Source organism: Amblyomma maculatum, chromosome 2 (genome assembly GCF_055883805.1).
Source record: "Amblyomma maculatum isolate TAMU_Amacu chromosome 2, ASM5588380v1, whole genome shotgun sequence".
Taxonomy (NCBI): Eukaryota; Metazoa; Arthropoda; class Arachnida; order Ixodida; family Ixodidae; genus Amblyomma; species Amblyomma maculatum.
In genome coordinates, this window is record NC_139345.1 from 11,458,604 (window position 1) to 11,477,364 (window position 18,761).

The following is an 18,761-nucleotide window of genomic DNA, read 5'->3' on the forward strand; positions in this document are numbered from 1 at the left end:
TTCGACTTTTCAGTACTGCGATTAGTACGTCGACGTTTCATTATATTAGCTACTACAGCAGCTATTGTATATATGGTGAAGACAGCGCCAGTGCTGAGATGCACACCTGGCAGCTGCTGCACCGGGCCCGTATGATAGCGAAGTCCATGGCAGCCCTTGACTGAGGGCTCCTCTCTGCACATGGCATCTCCTTTTGAACCACTGTTTTACGCCCCAGCAACCGTGGATGTAGTTTCTCTCACCATAGATGCGCAGCTCCCGCTCTCCCTTGACAGTCTTGAAGCCGGGACCTTCGGTGGACACCTCGCAGCCGTACATGCCCTCCGTGTTCAGGTCGGTCTTTTCCAGGAACACGTTGTTCTTGTCCGATCGAGAGTGCTGCATGCGATGTGTAAAAATAGAGGGTGCCGAGTGAAAAGAGCTGGCCGCGAGAAAACAATAATGACAAAAATTTAGTGCCAGCAGCGCAAAAGCGCGATTTTTATGCCTTACAAAACAGTCACCAAGAAAGAAGCTCACCTTAAAATTAGAAAATATAAGTAGAGATACGACATAAGAAGCAACAAACAGCTCAAATGAAATAGGAGACTGAGGCTCCTCTTTGCTTTAGTCGCGTCATGTGGGTTTCGTATGCGTGGAAGGTGAGGAGGAGTGTAATAAGACATAAATGGCATGAACATCTGTCTTTGTAATAACGAGGTAAAGTGCAGCGAAGACCCGCCTAATTAGCGAATATTGCAGCCCTCTCAAGTTATTTGACGAAACTTTTTTTCAAGAAGGAAAAGAAAACTAAAAATTTGTTTTGTGGTAAAGACGTTATTAGAGGTTATGGTTCCTTGTCTGTAGCTTTCAGTCCAGAGGTAATTATTTGCTGTTGTTGTGTGTGTTGTTAATGGTAAGAAACTAGACCTAAGGGAGGTAGGGAAAATGAGCTTCTTGAAAAGCACCTGCGATCTTTATCAGAGGCTTTCTTGATAACTATGTCGTCAGTATCTAAACAGCATTAGCGGAGCTTGGACTGTCTTGCATTCAAATGAACATAGCAATATACATGTACACGAGAGAAAACGCGAGGCGTCCTGCTTTTATTTTCGCTAAGTTGGCTCCACTTGAGCGCTCAATCAGGACATATTCTTCAAAATGGTCACACCTTTTCGAATGTGGTGGTGTTCGACCTTTTTAAACAATTCGCCGGAATTCTATCTTCAGTACTAATCAGAGGTACAGGCACTGGCCGTTGAGATATACGCTTCATGAAACTTTCTTGGTAGCTATCGGGTCGTTCAAACATTTCTCATTTGAATCACTCTGGAGTAAATTTCTTTACTAGCGTCTTCATGGACAATGGAGACACGAATAATGTTGTTGGCAGTTGGTTTAGAAGTGGCTTTTCAGCCCAGGCCCCGAAAAAATATGGTTGGTCTGTTATTTCGCTGATGACGGTCTTCGGTAACTACTGTATATTTAGTGTAAACACAGTGATCTGGAAGTTCAGAGGCTAGCAAAATCGTCTAACATCGTCTAACGTTTGCGACTTCCTAAACTGATCACGCCGCGTGGTAGCGGCGCTCTCACGGTCTCACCAGGGGCTTTACGCATACCGGCTTAGACTAACGAGCGGGTGCTCCTGCGCCTGCTCACCAATACAATGTTGTGCCCGGCTACTCTAAAACATTTTGATCCGCAATTCGACGTGCTGTGCTCGCAATGTGGGGAGGTGTCTGACACCTACCACATGGTGTGGGCCTGTCAGAAAAACCCATCTTTGCCCCCTATTCCCAACCCCACCCGAGAGAACTGGGAGGCGACCCTGTCCGGCTGCTGCACCCTAGAGGCCCAAAAGGTCTTAACTCAGCGCACCCGGGCTGCGGCAAACGTCAATGGAGTGCCTGTCTAGGCATCCCACCTAGTGTATATACCTCTATGTATTATAATAAATGCTTTCACCCCCCACCTTCCATGACAATACTACGTCGAGCCGATATTTCGGAAGTAACACGTAAACACCGCCGCAGGTACTTTCGCTCCTTAAATACTGGTTTTGTAGGGTTAAAACTCCGCCATATTTTTAATACCGGATTCAAGGAACGAGTACGAATAAAAAAAAGCTCTTCCTGTTAAATTTAGTATAAACTCGCTAATAGTCTTCTACGCATGTATCACGAAAACTATAGTTTAGAAACCGATACCTCTTTGTATCTGCTAATGAATATATATTACCACAAGGTGCTGTGCGATGTCGGTGCATGCTAAAGATACCTGGGTGGTTCAAATTACTTCGTAGCCCTTCATTACGGATCATCTTTTTCTCTCTCCACTTTCACTCCTAATCTTCCTCCCTTCCCTTACAGCGCGGTTTAGGTGTCCACAGAAACAAGTGTGCCAGTTACTGCGTCTTTCCCTTTCCGTGAATCAATCACTTATAATATTGATTAGTCCCTTCGGCAGCTGAGCATTCATATTATTGATTGTGTGGTAGCAAGTTTTCAGTAGTCTGTTAAAGAACGCAACTCAGTTCCCAATCTTTGAGTGCGTAGATCCGCGTCGTAACAGTGCTGCCTTAGTTCTAGGTGCGAAGCTCCAGCATAACTATGCGTCTTCACAGAGTATTAGTTGAAAAACTAAATAAAATTAGGAGGCCACATAAGCTCTTCTTTAAAGGTATAAAGCGATAGCGATAGCACTGTGCATCGCTCGTTGTGTCGTCCTCAGCTCCTGTGTTCCCGTCACGTTGCTTGCTCTGTTAATCTACAATGAATCACCACAAGCCCATTCTGCTGTTCCATGCTCTGTAGAGCGGCTCAACTCGCACTATTCGCGTGCGCCATGTGTTCGCGCCGTGGCGTGTATCGAATCATACGAGGTTCCAGTGGCCGCCACATGCGACGTCTCTATCCCAATAAGAACGGCACGACATGATAGGGGCGCCATCATGCACTTTGCTACTCTGTTAACTGCTACTTTTTTCTTAATTATTAATTTCCCAAAACCACACTTAGTCTTTAACGTACAGTCGTAAGATACACTTTATGCAGGCCACACTGCAGACATGTAAATTGTCTTTGATCCCAACGCCTAAAAACGTGTATTGCGTGACGTGGTTGCGAGCGCGTTTGGCTCGCAACAGAAGGGCTTGGGTTCCAAACATGAGAAGTTATATAAATTTTTTGACCGACTTTGATTTCTTTCAGAAATTATTTGTGACGCGTGTCAGCGTATAATAATTCCCAGTAGAACTTGCGTTTTCTCACTTTCATTCCATGCGCGATGTCTTTTTAATGTGAGTGCTGCGGCTTGTTTCAAATTCTCGTACACGGTCATGTGCTGGCGCCACTGCCAGCAAACCAGGATCGTTCACCCACAGTTATTCGACCACCATGTGAAGTTCAAGGCGAAATTCTTTAATGCCTGTCGCATAGCTATCAATCATCCTGACAGCCACGCGGGGAGGGAGGGGGCTGCTCCTGGCCCTACGAGGCTGGGAATGGTATGCCCCCGCCGTTTTACGTTGATGATTTCAAAATGATTAAGCGGTTGCTAGACGAAGTTCTGCACTTGTTTGCTGGGCCATATCGCAGATTAATGCAAAACTTCATCAGGTGCTTAATGTTTAACCATGAAGCTTCCATCTACCTTTCTAGATGGCTTTTAGTGCTTCAAATAAATATTGTGTGACGATAGTGGTAATTTATGCTGGACATTTTTGTTCAGCAGAGATTGCTATTGCTTTGAGGATCTCCGCAGTCAAGGATTGCGAAACGAAGGGTTGCTATGCAGTGTTTTAAAAACAGTTGCCATCGAGCAATGAAAAAGAGCTTACGAATACTTTGATGCTGAATAATTCTCTAGTGCCTTTATAAACTGCGCTTGCTGAATCGTTGCTTTGTAAGACTGAGAAAGAAAAAGCGAAAAAAAGCGAGACGTTGTACGCGGTCAAGCTTATAAACTAGAAGTCATGACGTATGTACAGAGATTGGCGCACTTCATTGGTGCATTTCAACCATGGGGCGAACGCGCTTTTTTCTTTTTCGTCCTCGTAAAATGCCTCGAAGTTGTGCTCCTGTATATCGGGAGGTTGGCCGACAGTGGAGAGCGCATGACGTAACACTAAAACTTTATTCATTTGATGCGTCACTCGTGTATGTTATACATGATCCGTGCGTCATGAAGAAAAAAAAACCACTGCTTTACGTCAATCAAACACGCCGGTTATCAGTAATATCATGCAAGTGTTTCTGAACATGCCTCATTAAGGAGGGCGTAGTGAGGCCTCCCTTGGGGTATCCTTTTCTTGAGGTAGGCTCCAACGCTACCTTCATCCCTACATTTCCTCGCTCCTGGACCGAAATGCAAGCTTCTCTGCACAGTTCGTTCTGCGCTTGCGCACCAGGGTGCCTCCGGATGCTCGGGTTGATATTGAGTTCACAGTTCCAGAGTTGCCAGAGCCAGCACTCAATGCTACCCGCACAAAGCTGCTACACTGTACAATTGCGGGTTGCCACAACCACGGCCGCTCGATTAAAGCGCACTAGGTCCGGGCCACTCCTATGTTTTCCTGCCGAGGGCCATGTGTATTGAACCAACGCGTGCAAAATGTAAAACAAACAACGCACACAGGAGTTTCATATCTGTACCTTGCTCTCTTTTTTTTTTTTTTTTTTTGCAATTTGGAGCGAATATATTTCAAACATTTGTCACGAATTCTAGGAACAACATGCATACAAGCGGCTTCTCGCCTTTCGGGGTTCCTCTTTAGCGAAGGGAAGATATGGGCGGATAGAAAGTAAAATGGCTACCTTTAACGCTTCCTTGAGTTGAGGAATTATGAATGGCTCTTCGCGTTAGGTAAAGAGACCGCTCAAGTTAAGGAGCTTCTGAAAGAAATTTGGCCATATGGTTCTCTGCATTCTATTGGTGGAGTGTACCTCCACCAATACCTGCCAAAGCCTCTTAGATCGCTTCAGGCCTGCACATTCCCTCTGTGACATCCCGTATATTGCCAGAGCAGTACAGGAGAGGAATTTGCCGGCCTTGCTTGCGCCATGCATGCATCGGGTTCTTGATAATTGGTGTTCATTAGATATAAAGGAGGAGGAGGAGGAAGATGAGGAGGAAAGGCAGGGAGGTTAACCCGTAAAAGAAACCGGTTTGCTACCCTGCACTGGGGGAAAGGGGTGAGTGGATATAAAAGTTGTGAGAGAGGGATGGGTAAAGTTATTACAGTCACATCACGTCACAGTTATATCACGGAACATAACAGTAAACTCATAGTCTTTCGATTAGGCCTGTGCTTTTCATAAGGCGGAGCAGTGCCTGGGAGGCCTTCACCGCAGAAGATCGCCATGTAGATATAAATGTTTGCTATATTATAATAATTGCTTATATTATATTATATTATATTATATTATATTATATTATATTATATTATATTATATTATATTATATTATATTATATTATATTATATTATATTATATTATATTATATTATATTATATTATATTATATTATATTATATTATATTATAATAATTGACAACAGCCAATTAAGGAGCACAAGAGCTCTGTATAAGATAATCAAAGATATCAAAGGAAGCTTCTGTGCTAAGCTAGGCGTGATAAAGGACCAACGAGGCAAGGACCTCACTGAAGCCTCAGAGATAAAGAAGAGGTGGCAGGAATACAGAGTAGAACTGTACAAAAAGGACCCGAATCTGCAAACCCAACATAAGACGGTTGTGATCACTGATCTCGAGTCGGGAATCCTGAAGAGTGAAGTTGAATGGGCCTTAGCCAGCCTTGCTAAGAACAAAGCTAGCGGAATTGATGGCATTCCGGCTGAGTTGCTTCAAAACCTCTACCATGACGCTGTTAACATTCTGCATACATTATGTCAGAAGATTTGGACAACCCTGCAGTGGCCACAGGATTGGAGGAGGTCAGTTTACATCCCCATTCCAAAGAAAGGCAGTGCCAAAGATTGTTCCAACTACCGCACGATCGCGCTTATTTCGCATGCTAGCAAGGTGATGTTGAAAATCCTCCGAGGTAGGCTGCAGTAGTATGTGGATCGGGAGCTTCCGGACGTGCAAGCTGGGTTTCGCAAGGGCAGAGGAACTAGAGACCAAATTGCCAACCTTCGCTGGATCATGGAAAAAGCAAGAGAGTTCCAGAAACCCATCTACCTATGCTTTATTGATTATGCGAAAGCGTTTGACTGCGTAGATCATAGCAGATTATGGCAAGCTCTCCAAGAGATGGGAGTTCCAATTCACCTCATCTGTCTCCTCAGGAACCTGTATGAAGGGCAAGAGGCCACAGTCAGAACTGGGCATGGTCTTACTGATTGGTTTCCGATTGAGAAAGGAGTGAGGCAAGGCTGCATACTGTCGCCCTGTCTATCTAACCTATATGCAGAGTGCATCATGAGGAAGGCCGGTCTGGACGAGTCTTCAGCTGGAGTGAAGATTGCTGGAAAACGTATCAACAACCTTAGATATGCGGATGATACCACTTTAATGGCAGAAAACGAAGTGGAACTCAAGAGACTTCTGATGCGCGTACAAGAAGAGAGTGAGAAGTTTGGGCTTAAACTGAACATTAAAAAGACAAAGATCATGGCGTCTTGCCCTATCAAGTCCTGGAGCAGCAATGGACAAGAAGTGGAAGCTGTGACAGATTTTCTCTTCTTGGGCTCCAAGATTACCTCTGAAGGAGACTGCAGCCATGAAATTAGGAGACGCCTGCTTCTGGGAAAGAGAGCAAGGGTTAGCCTTGACCGCCTAGTAAAGAGCAGAGACATTAGTCTGCCAACCAAGATCCGTATAACTCGTGCTATGGTCTTTCCAGTTGTGATGTATGGATGCGAGAGTTGGACTGTGAAAAAGGCTGACCGCCGAAGAATTGACGCGTTTGAATTGTGGTGCTGGCGAAGACTCTTGAGAGTTCCTTGGACTGCCAGAAGATCAAATCAGTCGATATTGTCGACCATAAACCCTGACTGCTCATTGGAGGGTCAAATTTTAAAGTTAAAGCTCAGCTACTTTGGTCATCTGATGAGAAGAGAGGAGTCGCTAGAGAAAGATTTGATGTTGGGAAAGGTTGAGGGTTGCCGGAGAAGGGGTAGGCAGCGAACGCGATGGTTAGATGGCATCCTCGAGGCACTGCAGATGAAGTTATGTGATGTTAGGAAGATAGTGAGAGACCGGAAAGCGTGGCGTGACATGGTCCATAGGGTCACGAAGAGTCGGACACGACTGAACGCCTGAACTGAACTGAATAATTGCTTAATTCGCAGTGCAACAACCAATACTGCTCTGTGCTCGACGGCTCGTTTCCTCTGTTTTGCATAACTGCTGACTATGTTATTTTAGTGAAGTTTGTAGATTTATCCCTTCACTAGCGTTATTCTCATCCTTTGGCAGAGTGCCGTAAGTTACTCGACAGTGAACCCGGCAGCAAGGTGCCCGTGTTAACTTAAAACACATTGAAGACCACAACGCAGCCGAGAATCAAATGGAGCTACGAGCAACATTTGGACTTCGCCGCCGAAAGTTTGAAATTTCACACTACACGAATGGTGCGAAACGACGAGGCGCACGTGCCGGCTAGGCCAACGGCTGCTCGCCCCGCTCGGTAAAGGTTAAGTGACATCACGGTGGAAGTGCGCTTGCCTATTATGTTCTAGTAGGCCTTGATACTGCTCGTTGTTGGGCAAGGTCAATATTGTTCAATGAGAAGGATAAATTAAGAGAAAGGAAATCTTCAGAAGCTTGTGACGTCATAATGGCTGGCAGTAACTATATCATCGCTCTTCCTATTTCATCTGCAGAAATGAACTTTTCTTTTTCTTTTTTTAAGATTGCTCGATTGAGATGACCTTCTTGGTCTTGCGGGGAGAAGAACCTCTTCAGCGAGCAGCAGCTCAATGAATCGGTTTCTGTCTGACCAGGCTAATACAAGTGGTGCAAAAAGCTCTTCTTTGACAGCTTAGTAAAGCACCATCTGCTCGAGTAGCAATAGGCTAAGTTACAAAGAAACATTCAGTGGTGCGTTACAAATAATTGATTGATTTTCTTCAAATTTTATATGCTTCAAAATTTTGCATGAATTAATACTTTTGCGTGGTATAAGTTTCACTGTTATCCCACAATTGTTATTTAGCAGTCGACTACAGTACTTTTCCGCATTCTATTTTCTAGAAACAAGTTGTTACTAGCGGTGGAACTTCGAGAACCTCTATTCGGTGCTAAACACTAGTGCGACATCAAATTCCTTTGCCTTAGGGCGCCAGCGAATGCACTGTGGAGAAGACAGGGAAGCCTGGGCGGCCTGCATTTGACAAACCCCGTGTCCCATGCTCGGCATATCGTATTTCGCCATGGCGGCGCGACAGAATGCCATGTTTACTAAGCTTAAGACTTCTGATCCCAAAGCGTGAACAACACACAGCACAGGAAGAGCGGCACTTTACGTAACTTTAAAGTGAAGCGCAGGGGCTTCGTATGTTAAATCGACAACTGAACATGAGCGCGCGCCGCTGGAGAGTCTGTACTGGCCTATTTGAAGCGGAATATAGAAACATTGTCGAAGAAAAGTTCGAAATTAGCAACGAATATATTAGAAGATGCTATTGATAAAGCAAGCTGCTCCAACTCAGTGTGTATATTTGTACTATGGCAATAAAAGATTGATGAAAAATAAAGTAATTGCAGTTCTCATTTTTATTCTTTTGTATGCGTTGTAATTGACCACTGAAATCGGTTACGTTCCATAAGAAGTAATTGTGACTTAAATCAGCTTCTTCTTTGCTGTAATGTACACAAGATTACTTATAAGCGAATTAATGTCGGGAAAAAGTTTCAACGCAATGATGATACTGTTTGCATTCCAGTCTTGTGGAGTCGTGTGCCTCCGCCGCAGTACTTTCATCGTTTTTAGACTGACTTTTCCATCAAACATTCGGACTTTTTCTCCATTTGACGGGTAATGTCCCCTATTCTCTCAGTGCCTACCCTGGTTTGTTCCCTCTAGCCACCACAAAGAAGAAAACGGTAGGCGCACAATGGTTGCTTTTATCATCTCGGTACACCTCAGTCGTAAAATCTGTCTGAATATTATGTTCAGGAAAGAGAGGTTGATAGATCGAAGTGCTGACAACGAAATACGTAAAACAATAAAATAATGCCGATTTAATCAGGGCCTATACAACGTGTGCTTAAAAAAACTGAACATGCTGGACGTTCGACAGCGATATAGACTATGTGGCTCTTCGCCCTTTAGGGCTCCTGGACGAAGAGGACATCGATACCCGCATGCATAAATATTCAATCATGAACATTCGTATGAGCATAATAGTGCGGACGGAAGCGGGCTGCTTTCAATGGAAGCGCACGCCACAGGACGGTACCGGGCAGCACAACAGTCTTTGCCGTCAATTTTTAAGCAGGATGCCAGCAAACCGAAGTGAAAGCGGGCGGCCGTACGCGCGCGATCAACATCATGCCGCTCGTTAATGAGCGACAAACCGACTCCCGCGGGCGCCAGAACAGTGCTTTCGACGCCTGAGGGACGGTGCTGCTACAGACCTGCAGTACTGACCACTCTAACGATGTAGCGATCATATGCCGGACTGACCCGAATGTAAAATCCGCTCTGCTATTAAAGGGTCCACTGGGCGCCTGCCAATACCATAGGAAGCGCTAAAACTGCAAAGTGAACCTCGACAAAAGCCAAGCGGAAGTTCATAAGCAGAACGCAAAGTATGCAGATGCTCGGCTATGCATGGTGAGCAAGAGCAGATGCTGCACGAGAGTGGTGCCTGATCGAGACAGCTGCTATATTTACTGCGGGCCAAACGGGCAGCGTCGTGGGGGGCCAATGAGGAGGGGGCGCGAGGCCGGTCGTAAACGAAAGGGCGTCCTGCATATTATGCATGAGGCGTAAGCGGGGTCCCTTTTGTTCCCGTGTACAACGGCGACGGCGGCCAGCTTTTACGCTTGTTCGCATTCCCCAAGCCGAGTCGTGTTCGCTTCAACCCAACATGCACGCGAGTCCCCCCTTTGTCTTGTGTTGGGATCAAGGTCCTTATCTGTACAAACAACGCGGGAACAGACAAAGCTGGCGCAGTCGAGTTGATTCGTGTCGGTGATGGTGCGAGTATGCCTTGGACTTATCAACGACTCGTTTGCTCTGTACAGGGAGAACAAAAACCGTGAGACGAGGGTCCACCTGATTTGCAGCCGATGCATGATGGGGATCTCTGTCATTCGTGTTTGGCGAGATGTTGTAAACTTTGGGGTTTGTATGACAAAATGCCGGTGCATGCCTTAAAGAAGACGACAGGAAAATTTGTGAACAAGCTATGTGTAACCCGAACACATTGTCTATAGGAGACGTTCAAATGACGTAACGAGTGCCACTCTTTAAGGCGAAAACTTTTCTAGGCTCACGGTTGCGCTCGTTTCCGTTGGCTAGACGCGTCCTCCGGGAGTGTCCGCAGCCTCAGATTACAAGGAAAAATCTTTTTCCCTGTGGGATCGAACCACTATCCCTACAATCCCGAGCCGAGTGGGCTAATCACTACGCTACGCCGGGCTCGTGAAGAACCGATCGTAATTCTCCTGGTTAGAATGATGACGGTAGTGGCGATGCAACGATGATGCAGGTTGTGATAATGATATGATGATGGCAGCGATGACAATGAAAGTGCGGTTAGTTAATGATAGTAACTATAGTAGTGATGAAAATGACCGTGAATTTAGTTGATAAAGATGGTACTAGCGCTAGCGATGATCAAGATGTAGCAGGTATTACATTGACGAAGATAGGGCCTAGTTTTCTTGGAAATAAATCGTATATCACTAGAGGTGGAAAAAGCTGTTTTTGCCATTTCAAAAAGTTACAAGTTTGAAGACCTCTTGCTTGAACATTAAGATTTTGTCATGTACCATTTTTTATTCACTCAATATATGCAGCTTTTACTTTTACAAAAATTATTATAAACCTCTGTTGTTAATGCAGTTGATTTAGTACAAAATTGTAAACTTTGCTTCAGGAGCGACGCGCTGAAACATTGTTCATTTTCAACCATAAATACTGGTATGATGGCTTAAGTTGCTTGCACTGAAACTTTTTCTCTTTATTATGTGGGTTATGTTCTTGATGTCACACTAGATTTGGAGCTCTAGATTGCTATGTGTTTTCTCCACAAGGCATCAAATTCGCCCGAAATTTGAAAACAGCAGAAATGGGGGCAAATTTTGATTCCAATTTAAAAAGAGACACCATCTCCAATTTTTATTAAAATCCGTCTCAAGAATCCTCAGTACTTCAGAAATAATACAGACTAAAACAGTGTTGCATTATATTGTTTACAATTAAAAAATAAATATAAAACCTAGTGCTTGTCTTGAAAATTGCCAATATTCATTATGGCACGACTAGATAAAGTGTTGCCACTGAAACTTTGAGCATGCATTGTGAATGCCCTCTTCTTTATTTCTGGAAAATTTTAAAGTTCTATAACTGTCCGTCCTTTCTCCATATAATTTTGAAATTGGCCAGAATTCAAGAGTATAAAAAAACGAAGAAATTTGATTAAAAACACTACCTGACTTCGATCTTTATCGAAATGAACTAAAAGAATCCTAAGTACTTTATAAATATGACAAACTAAAATGTATTGCGTTATGTAAATAAATTACAAAAATAAATATAAAACTGAAAATTAACAATACTCTGTTTGCAGACCATTCTTATAATATGCAAAAAAGTACAATCATTTCCAAAGTGCTATACAGCAAGGCAGTTTTGGTGGAATTTTATATTTGTTTATGTCATAAGCACGAATGAGCCCAGATGACAAGTATTCTTTTCGATAGAGATATCTAGCTCGGGGAAAACGCGAGCAAACACAGAGGGAATCTGGCTTCCACCTAAACTGCAGGTTACGCGTTGCAGGCTAGGTGGGTTCACTCCGTGCTGGCTCGCCTCTCTGTCGACAAAAATGCTCGTCATATCAACTCATTCGTACTGCTTCTATAAACCAATATTTAATTCTAGCAAAACTGGCCATCTCGATGACTTAAAGCTAAGCATCTACGCGGACGATGTGACCGTTTGGATGTGCGAAGGGAACGACTCGTACATCACATCCAGGCTCCAAGAGGCAGCAGATATAATCAGCAAACACGCAGAGGACGTAGGTCTATGCTGTTCGCCAGAAAAATCGGAGCTCCTGGTAATGACCAGCAGTAGTGGGAAGATAACTCCAGATATCAAAATTAAAGTCAACGGGAACGAAGTTCCGAAGGTAGATGAAATTGGAATATTAGGTATGATTGTCAACTGCAGGGGTAGTAACAAAAGCCTGACTAAGAAATTAAAAGATCAGGCGGAGCTCGTAGTCAGAGTATTTAAGAAGACGTCCAACAGAAGGAGTGTTCTCACGGAGGCTAGTAGACTCAGACTCGTACAAGCTTTTGTCACGAGCGGAATGTGCTACGCGACTCCATTCCTAAATATCAACAAGACTGAAGAACGCGAATTAAACACCATAATTAAGAGATGCACGAAGTGCGCTTTAGGACTCCCCATGGCTACTTCTAACGACATTCTAGAGAAAATGGCTGCGGCGGTCAGGCTGTCCCAGAGAGAGCGACTCGCAGGAACGGCGGCGGGTAGGCAAATCCTCGACTGGGTAAACCTACTAGTGCCCGGGGAAGGCGAAAGTGTCAGAGAAAGCATAGATCGAGAAATCAGAAAGCATCTATACGTCTCGCCCATACCGAAGAACATGCACCCCGTACACGACGAGGGGAGGAGGAAAAGCAGAGCTAAGCACCTCGCTAATAAATTGGACAAACTCCTGCCGGGATCGGTCGCCTACACTGATGCAGCGATCGGGAAAGAAGGCGACGTAACCTCGGTCGCCCTATTAGACACCGGGATCACCTTTGGAATCGAAAGAAACCGAAATCTACCACCGGTAGAGGCGGAGGAGATTGCAATAGCCATTGCCATTGCACGACCAGGCGTGAAACACGTCATCAGCGATAGTAAAGCGGCGGTTAGGAATTTTAGCAAGGGTAGAGTCAGCAATCGTGCTGCAAAAATTCTGAACGAGTCGTCTCTCGCCGAAAGCGTGGCCATAATCTGGACCCCAGCACACGCCGGTCTCGCCGGCAACGAGGCTGCCCACATGCTCGCCCGCTCCTCGCTACCTCGGGGTGCTGCAGACGCTTCCACAACATCTAAAACCAAATAATGTATTGGTACGTTTAGGGATGTAACCGACAACCTGAAGAAAGACCGGAGGATATATCCGCCACCGGTTAGATCCCTGAGTAAGAAGGAATCGTACGACTGGAGAAGACTCCAAGCTCGAAATTTCTTTTCGCCCCTGTGGAGGAGTTGGACGGGTGCCAGAGGGCGGAAGAGGGACTGTGCAGAAACCGAAATTTGTAAATTTTGCGGCCACGTGGCAACATTAGATCACATAATATGGAGATGCGTTCGTGCCCCAGGGCGCAACGCGATTAAAACTAGCGATGAATGGGAGACCACGCTAAGAAGCTCCGACGAAAAAACTCAGCGATTCGCCGTCCGCCTGGCGGCCGAGGCTGAAGACCTCTTCTCCTAGACGGGGCCGGGTGTCGTCTGGCCGCGGTAGAACGGAAATCTGAGCTAGTTGGTGCATTGCAAGATAAAAAAACAGCGCAGCTACTTGCGACAAACAGAGAGGAGAATAACGGACAAGCGCTTGTCCGTTATTCTCCTCTCTGTTTGTCCCAAGTAGCCGCGCTGTTTTTTGATCTGGCCGCGGTGCGACAGACTGCCTCCCCGGACGCCTGCGTGCGAACCCGTAGGTGGCTGCCGCGTCATATTCGGCGGAAATAAATGTTTTTCCTCCTCCTCCCCCTAGCAAAACTGTCATGCTGCCAAGCTTTTTTCTTCTAATTGCGCTTTAGTGCATATTAGAAAAATCCCGTTTAAATGTTTAGCATTGTTAATTTTTGTCACAACTAAATATTGAAAGAATATTATTGAGAACTGGATTGAATAGCACTGCGCCTCACAAAAGAGATTACGAGATAGAGAAACAGTTCAAACACCACTTGCGTTCTCCCATGAAATTGCCAGAAATAGCGAATTTATTCCATTTTAATCTATCATCAACCCTGCTAACAAGCATGCAAAACGACTTTATAAGCACTGAGATGGCTTCGGATATTGCATAAAATAAAATGTAAATAAATGTAGCAAATACTAAGTCCATAGTGCTTAAGGAGAAGCCATAAGCACTTCTATAGAAGAAAAATATGCTCTCAAATTTATATGTATTTTTATATTTTATTTCATATAATGCAATACTTTGTATTTCCTGGTATTTATAATGTACTTAGGATTGTTTTTAGTTAATTTTGATACACGTAAAGGTCGAAGCTAGGTAGTTTTTTGAATTTCTATTGAAAGTTGTCCATTTTTTGATATTCTTGAATTTTGCCTGATTTCAAAATAATATGGAGAAAGAACAAAAGCCTCTAGAGCTTCAATTTATAAAACAAATAAAGAACAGGGTCTGGATAATATACACAAAAGGTTTCAGTGGCAAAACTTTATTTAGTCGTGCCAGAATGTAAGGCTGAATACTGGCAATTTTCAGCAGCAGCACTAGGTTTTATATTTATTTTTATAATTTTAAACTATATAATGCAACACTTTCTTGGTCTAACATTTCTGAGGTACTAAGAATTCTTGAGAGGGATTTTAATGAAAATCGAGTGTGATGCTTCTTTTTTTTTTTTTTTAATCTAGAATCAAATTTGCCCCCTTTTTGCTGTTTTCAAATTTTGCGTGTCTTTGATGCCTTATGTAAAAAACGCATTGTTCTAGAGCTTCAAACTATGTGTGAAATCAAGAAAATAAGCCGCGCAATGAAGAGAAAAAGTTTTTGTGCAAGCAACGTAAGTGATCAGGCCAGTATCTAAGGTTGAAAATAAACAATTTTTCTAGAGTGGGGCTCCTGAATCAAAGTGCACGATTCTTTACTAAATCAACTGCACCAATAGAAACCGGTTTATAATAGCTGCTATAAAAGTAAATGTTGCATAAATTTATTGAGTAAAATATAATACATGACAAACTTTTAGTGCGGAAGCAGCAAATTTCCAAATTTGCCACTTTTTGAAATGGCTGAAACGGCGTTTTCCACCTGTAGTGATATATAATTTTTTTTTCCGAGAAAGCTGCACATCTTGCAAAACTAAGGTTCATGCCTTTGTGTCGAGACATTTGCCCATAACATATAAAAATGTATTGAAAACAAAAAATGTTTACGGGATCTCTATTACCCTTCTCTTTCTGAACATCCCCCCGCGCACGCGCACGCGCACGCGCACGCACACGCACACACACACACACACACACACACACACACACACACACACACACACACACACACACACACACACACACACACACACACACACACACACACACACACACACACACACACACACACACACACACACACACACACACACACACACACACACACACACACACACACACACACACACACACACACACACACATATATATGTATATATATATTCATTTTCTCACTCCACACAGGCTAAAATGTCAGCTAAGCAACTAGAACCGGCTTTGAGCTATGCTGCTCATATGAGTTCCGAATAGTTGACAGTTGTTAGACTACCGTAATCTACATCGTCTGCATCCTGGCGCTGAACATTTTATACAAGCTTACCTGACACAACCGGCTGTTGCTACTGTTTTGAAAGCAGTAACTATACTACATAGAGCCCGGATTTGGACAAGCATAGCTCAAGACAAGATTTGGCTCACATGCAGGCGCGTCTAACGATGCATCTCCGGTCACTGTTGCCAGCACAGCAAGGGCATTTACGATACTTACCTCATTATCGAGCTAGTCTACTCTGTACAGAGCTCTATTGAAAAAAAGAATAAAAAATTGGAGGCTTATCAAGGTTAAGCCCAGTGGATGCGAAGCATGTTAAGCAGCTGCCTCAGTGTGAATGGGGCTAAGTAACGGAGACGTGGTTTTAGGTTAATCGTCGTAGGCATTTTGACCGCATACACGCCCGGCGCAAAGACGCTGGCGCGGTTGCGGGCACAGAGACTGACGCGACGGCGGGCGCGCGCCGCTTCTTCCCTGGCGTGACGTCACATATCAAGTGATGCAGCGATGGTGGCGCCGCCGCCGCGTCGCGCGCGACGGCGCGAACCGAAGCGTGGAGGCCTCCGCCGGGCGACGTCCGACGGCGCGATATGAGGCCCCTTCTGCAGCCGGTGTGACGTCATCACGTGACGTCACATCAAGTGATCTCACTTCAAGTCAATGGTGGCCACCGCCGGGCGTCGCGCGAAGGCCCCAAACCTATGTTAATATGCTTCGCATAAAGCGGGAAACGCATGTGAGCGAAAAAGTGAGCGAAGCGACAAGGCGGCGCGGCGCAAGCGATCATGGTTCGCTCCGTCGCCTACTGGGGAAGACGCATGCACGCGACAGCGCGAACCGAGCGAAACGACGACAACGCTGGCATTTGGCTGGCTTAGTGGCTTAGTACACCGCAAAACTATTGCCAAATCTAACAAGAGTCGTAACGATTGCAAGAATTGACGTTATTTTGCGACAACATGGCAAAGTAAAATGTATTTACAGCAAACCGTATCGAATGTGTGTGAACTTGCACTGTAATCGGCACGAATAGTCACGTGACCCCTTGTTTCTGCTGTTTCGGTTGCGATTAGACGTTCTTTGAATCCTTGGCTATCCACCATTGTTCGTACAAAGCGAAATGTTTACGCGGTAATGCACAATCACAATGCAACACGACAAAATAAAGAAAGCATGCGAAATGAGCGGCAGTGACGTACGGTTACTTCCGGGCGAACGAGCGAAATTTTCTATTTCGGCAGATCCGAGCGACGAGCCAAGCGACACATGCATTTCTGTTCGCGCGAAGGCTTCGCGCGACGCGTGCCGCCGTCGCGTTCGCGTTCGCGTGAGTTTTCGCGTGCATGCGATTCAGCCTTAAAACTATGACGTCACCGGAGCGCCAAAATCACACTGCGCAGCTGGTGCGGCGCTGGGCTTTGCGAGAAGGATTGGCACTTTTGTTTCCGGCGCACTCGTAATCACTGCGCCGAGCCTCGTTGTCGGTTGCACTAGTACTGTCAATAGCGGTATCGATAGACCATTCAAATCACTGTCGTATATCAATAGTTCTTTACCATTGACAGTTCGGCAGTGAGCGAACTATTGATAGTTCTGCATCACCAATCTTTTATTTGCAGCTTTTGTTTTCTAGAATGTTCCGCCCACCAAACTTCCACGCAGCAGCGTAACGAAAGAGCGAAGATGAAATCTAATTTAAATACGCAATGACAAGATGGTTAACGCAAAAGTTAAAATCAAGCACCTATAATTGTGACGCACATTTGTCTTACCACATCCTAGGACTGCCTGTGCATTAGTCATTCTTGTTCACGCACTTGCTGCTATTCAGTGTAGAACTGTACTACATGGCCAGATTTCCCCATTCTTTGGAGCAGTCTGTTTACTCCTACACCTCGGGCCCACCTGAGTAGTACAGTTTTCGAACAGACGATGAACGCGCGAGCTTTTCGTTACATCGTGCCGCGGCGATGGGCGCGCTTACTTCAGGAGAGGTATGCCCTTAATAAGCGCCCGAAGCGCTGTCGTCACAAAACGTGCGATCAATTACACGCAATTCAAAGTCGACCACTTGCCAGTTAGGAAATTTTTCCCAAATTTTCGCATCAGGCAATCGGGATAAACGTTAGTCTGAATCCACTGTGGGGCATAGCTTTCGAATAGCTTGCGGGGCCGAATTTCTAAGGAAGAGAAAGTGCAGAAATAAGCAACTTTGGCGCTGCAAGTGAGCGTAAGAGCCTTGATTCCAGCCATGTTTACCTCACTCGATCGTTAAGAGAGCAAAACAATTTATGGACGATTTACGGTGTTACACCAAATGCAAATTAGGTGCTCCAGTACTCCGATTTTGCCCTTGTGTTCGGCTTGATGCTCAGTTTTCAATGCCAAGGAAGCTTCACACAATGATCAACGAAATCAGTAGGGGATCATTAGCACACTGCAACATTATTTTGCCGCTTAATGCACCTCAAGAGAGATCAAGGCGATACTTGAGGAAATCAACGAGATACAAAGTAGAGCGCGAGAGTGGCAGCTGAACCCGCCTGTGCTAGGCTGCGGCTATGACATAGTGGCCTAATCCTGCGGCCAGCGAAGTTTATTTGTGTTCTAGTTTATTTTATTGCAAGTCAGCGCTAGTCAGACAGCCATCGGAGAAATCGGAGAGCGGGTCTACACGCGCTAGCGCCCCAGATTTAGTACCCATGGCCGCAGTTCACAATCCGAGTTCATTGCATCGCCAGGTTGGATCATTCTCATCCCGTGCAGGAGCAAAGTTGACGATTTACCGAAGGGATGCATCGCGCAGCGATCGCGTCAGCTCTGACCAGATCACGAGAAAAAGAATTCTAACACAATTTTTCCAGCGAGGATCAACGACAAGGCGACATCATTGCTGGCGACATGAGGTAGCCGATATTACCCCAGGTCAAGGCAAAGTTTAGGATTTATCAGAAACAGTGAGTCACTTTTGTGACGCTGAATTATTCGAGAGAAAATTGTGGAACCTTTTGGACCGCTCTGTAACTGTAGGGTTGCACGCA

At 44.9% G+C, this 18,761-nt stretch overlaps 1 protein-coding gene across 1 annotated transcript in view; it reads right to left on the bottom strand.

Annotated features, from left to right (window-relative positions):
* The window catches only part of LOC146197940 (uncharacterized), a 93,799-nt gene that overhangs the window by 69,187 nt on the left and 5,851 nt on the right, over positions 1–18,761 (bottom strand). The window contains exon 2 of the mRNA XM_084591826.1: positions 243–378. Within this exon, the coding sequence (XP_084447952.1) occupies positions 243–378 (136 nt within the window). The remainder of the gene's footprint in view (positions 1–242; positions 379–18,761) is intronic.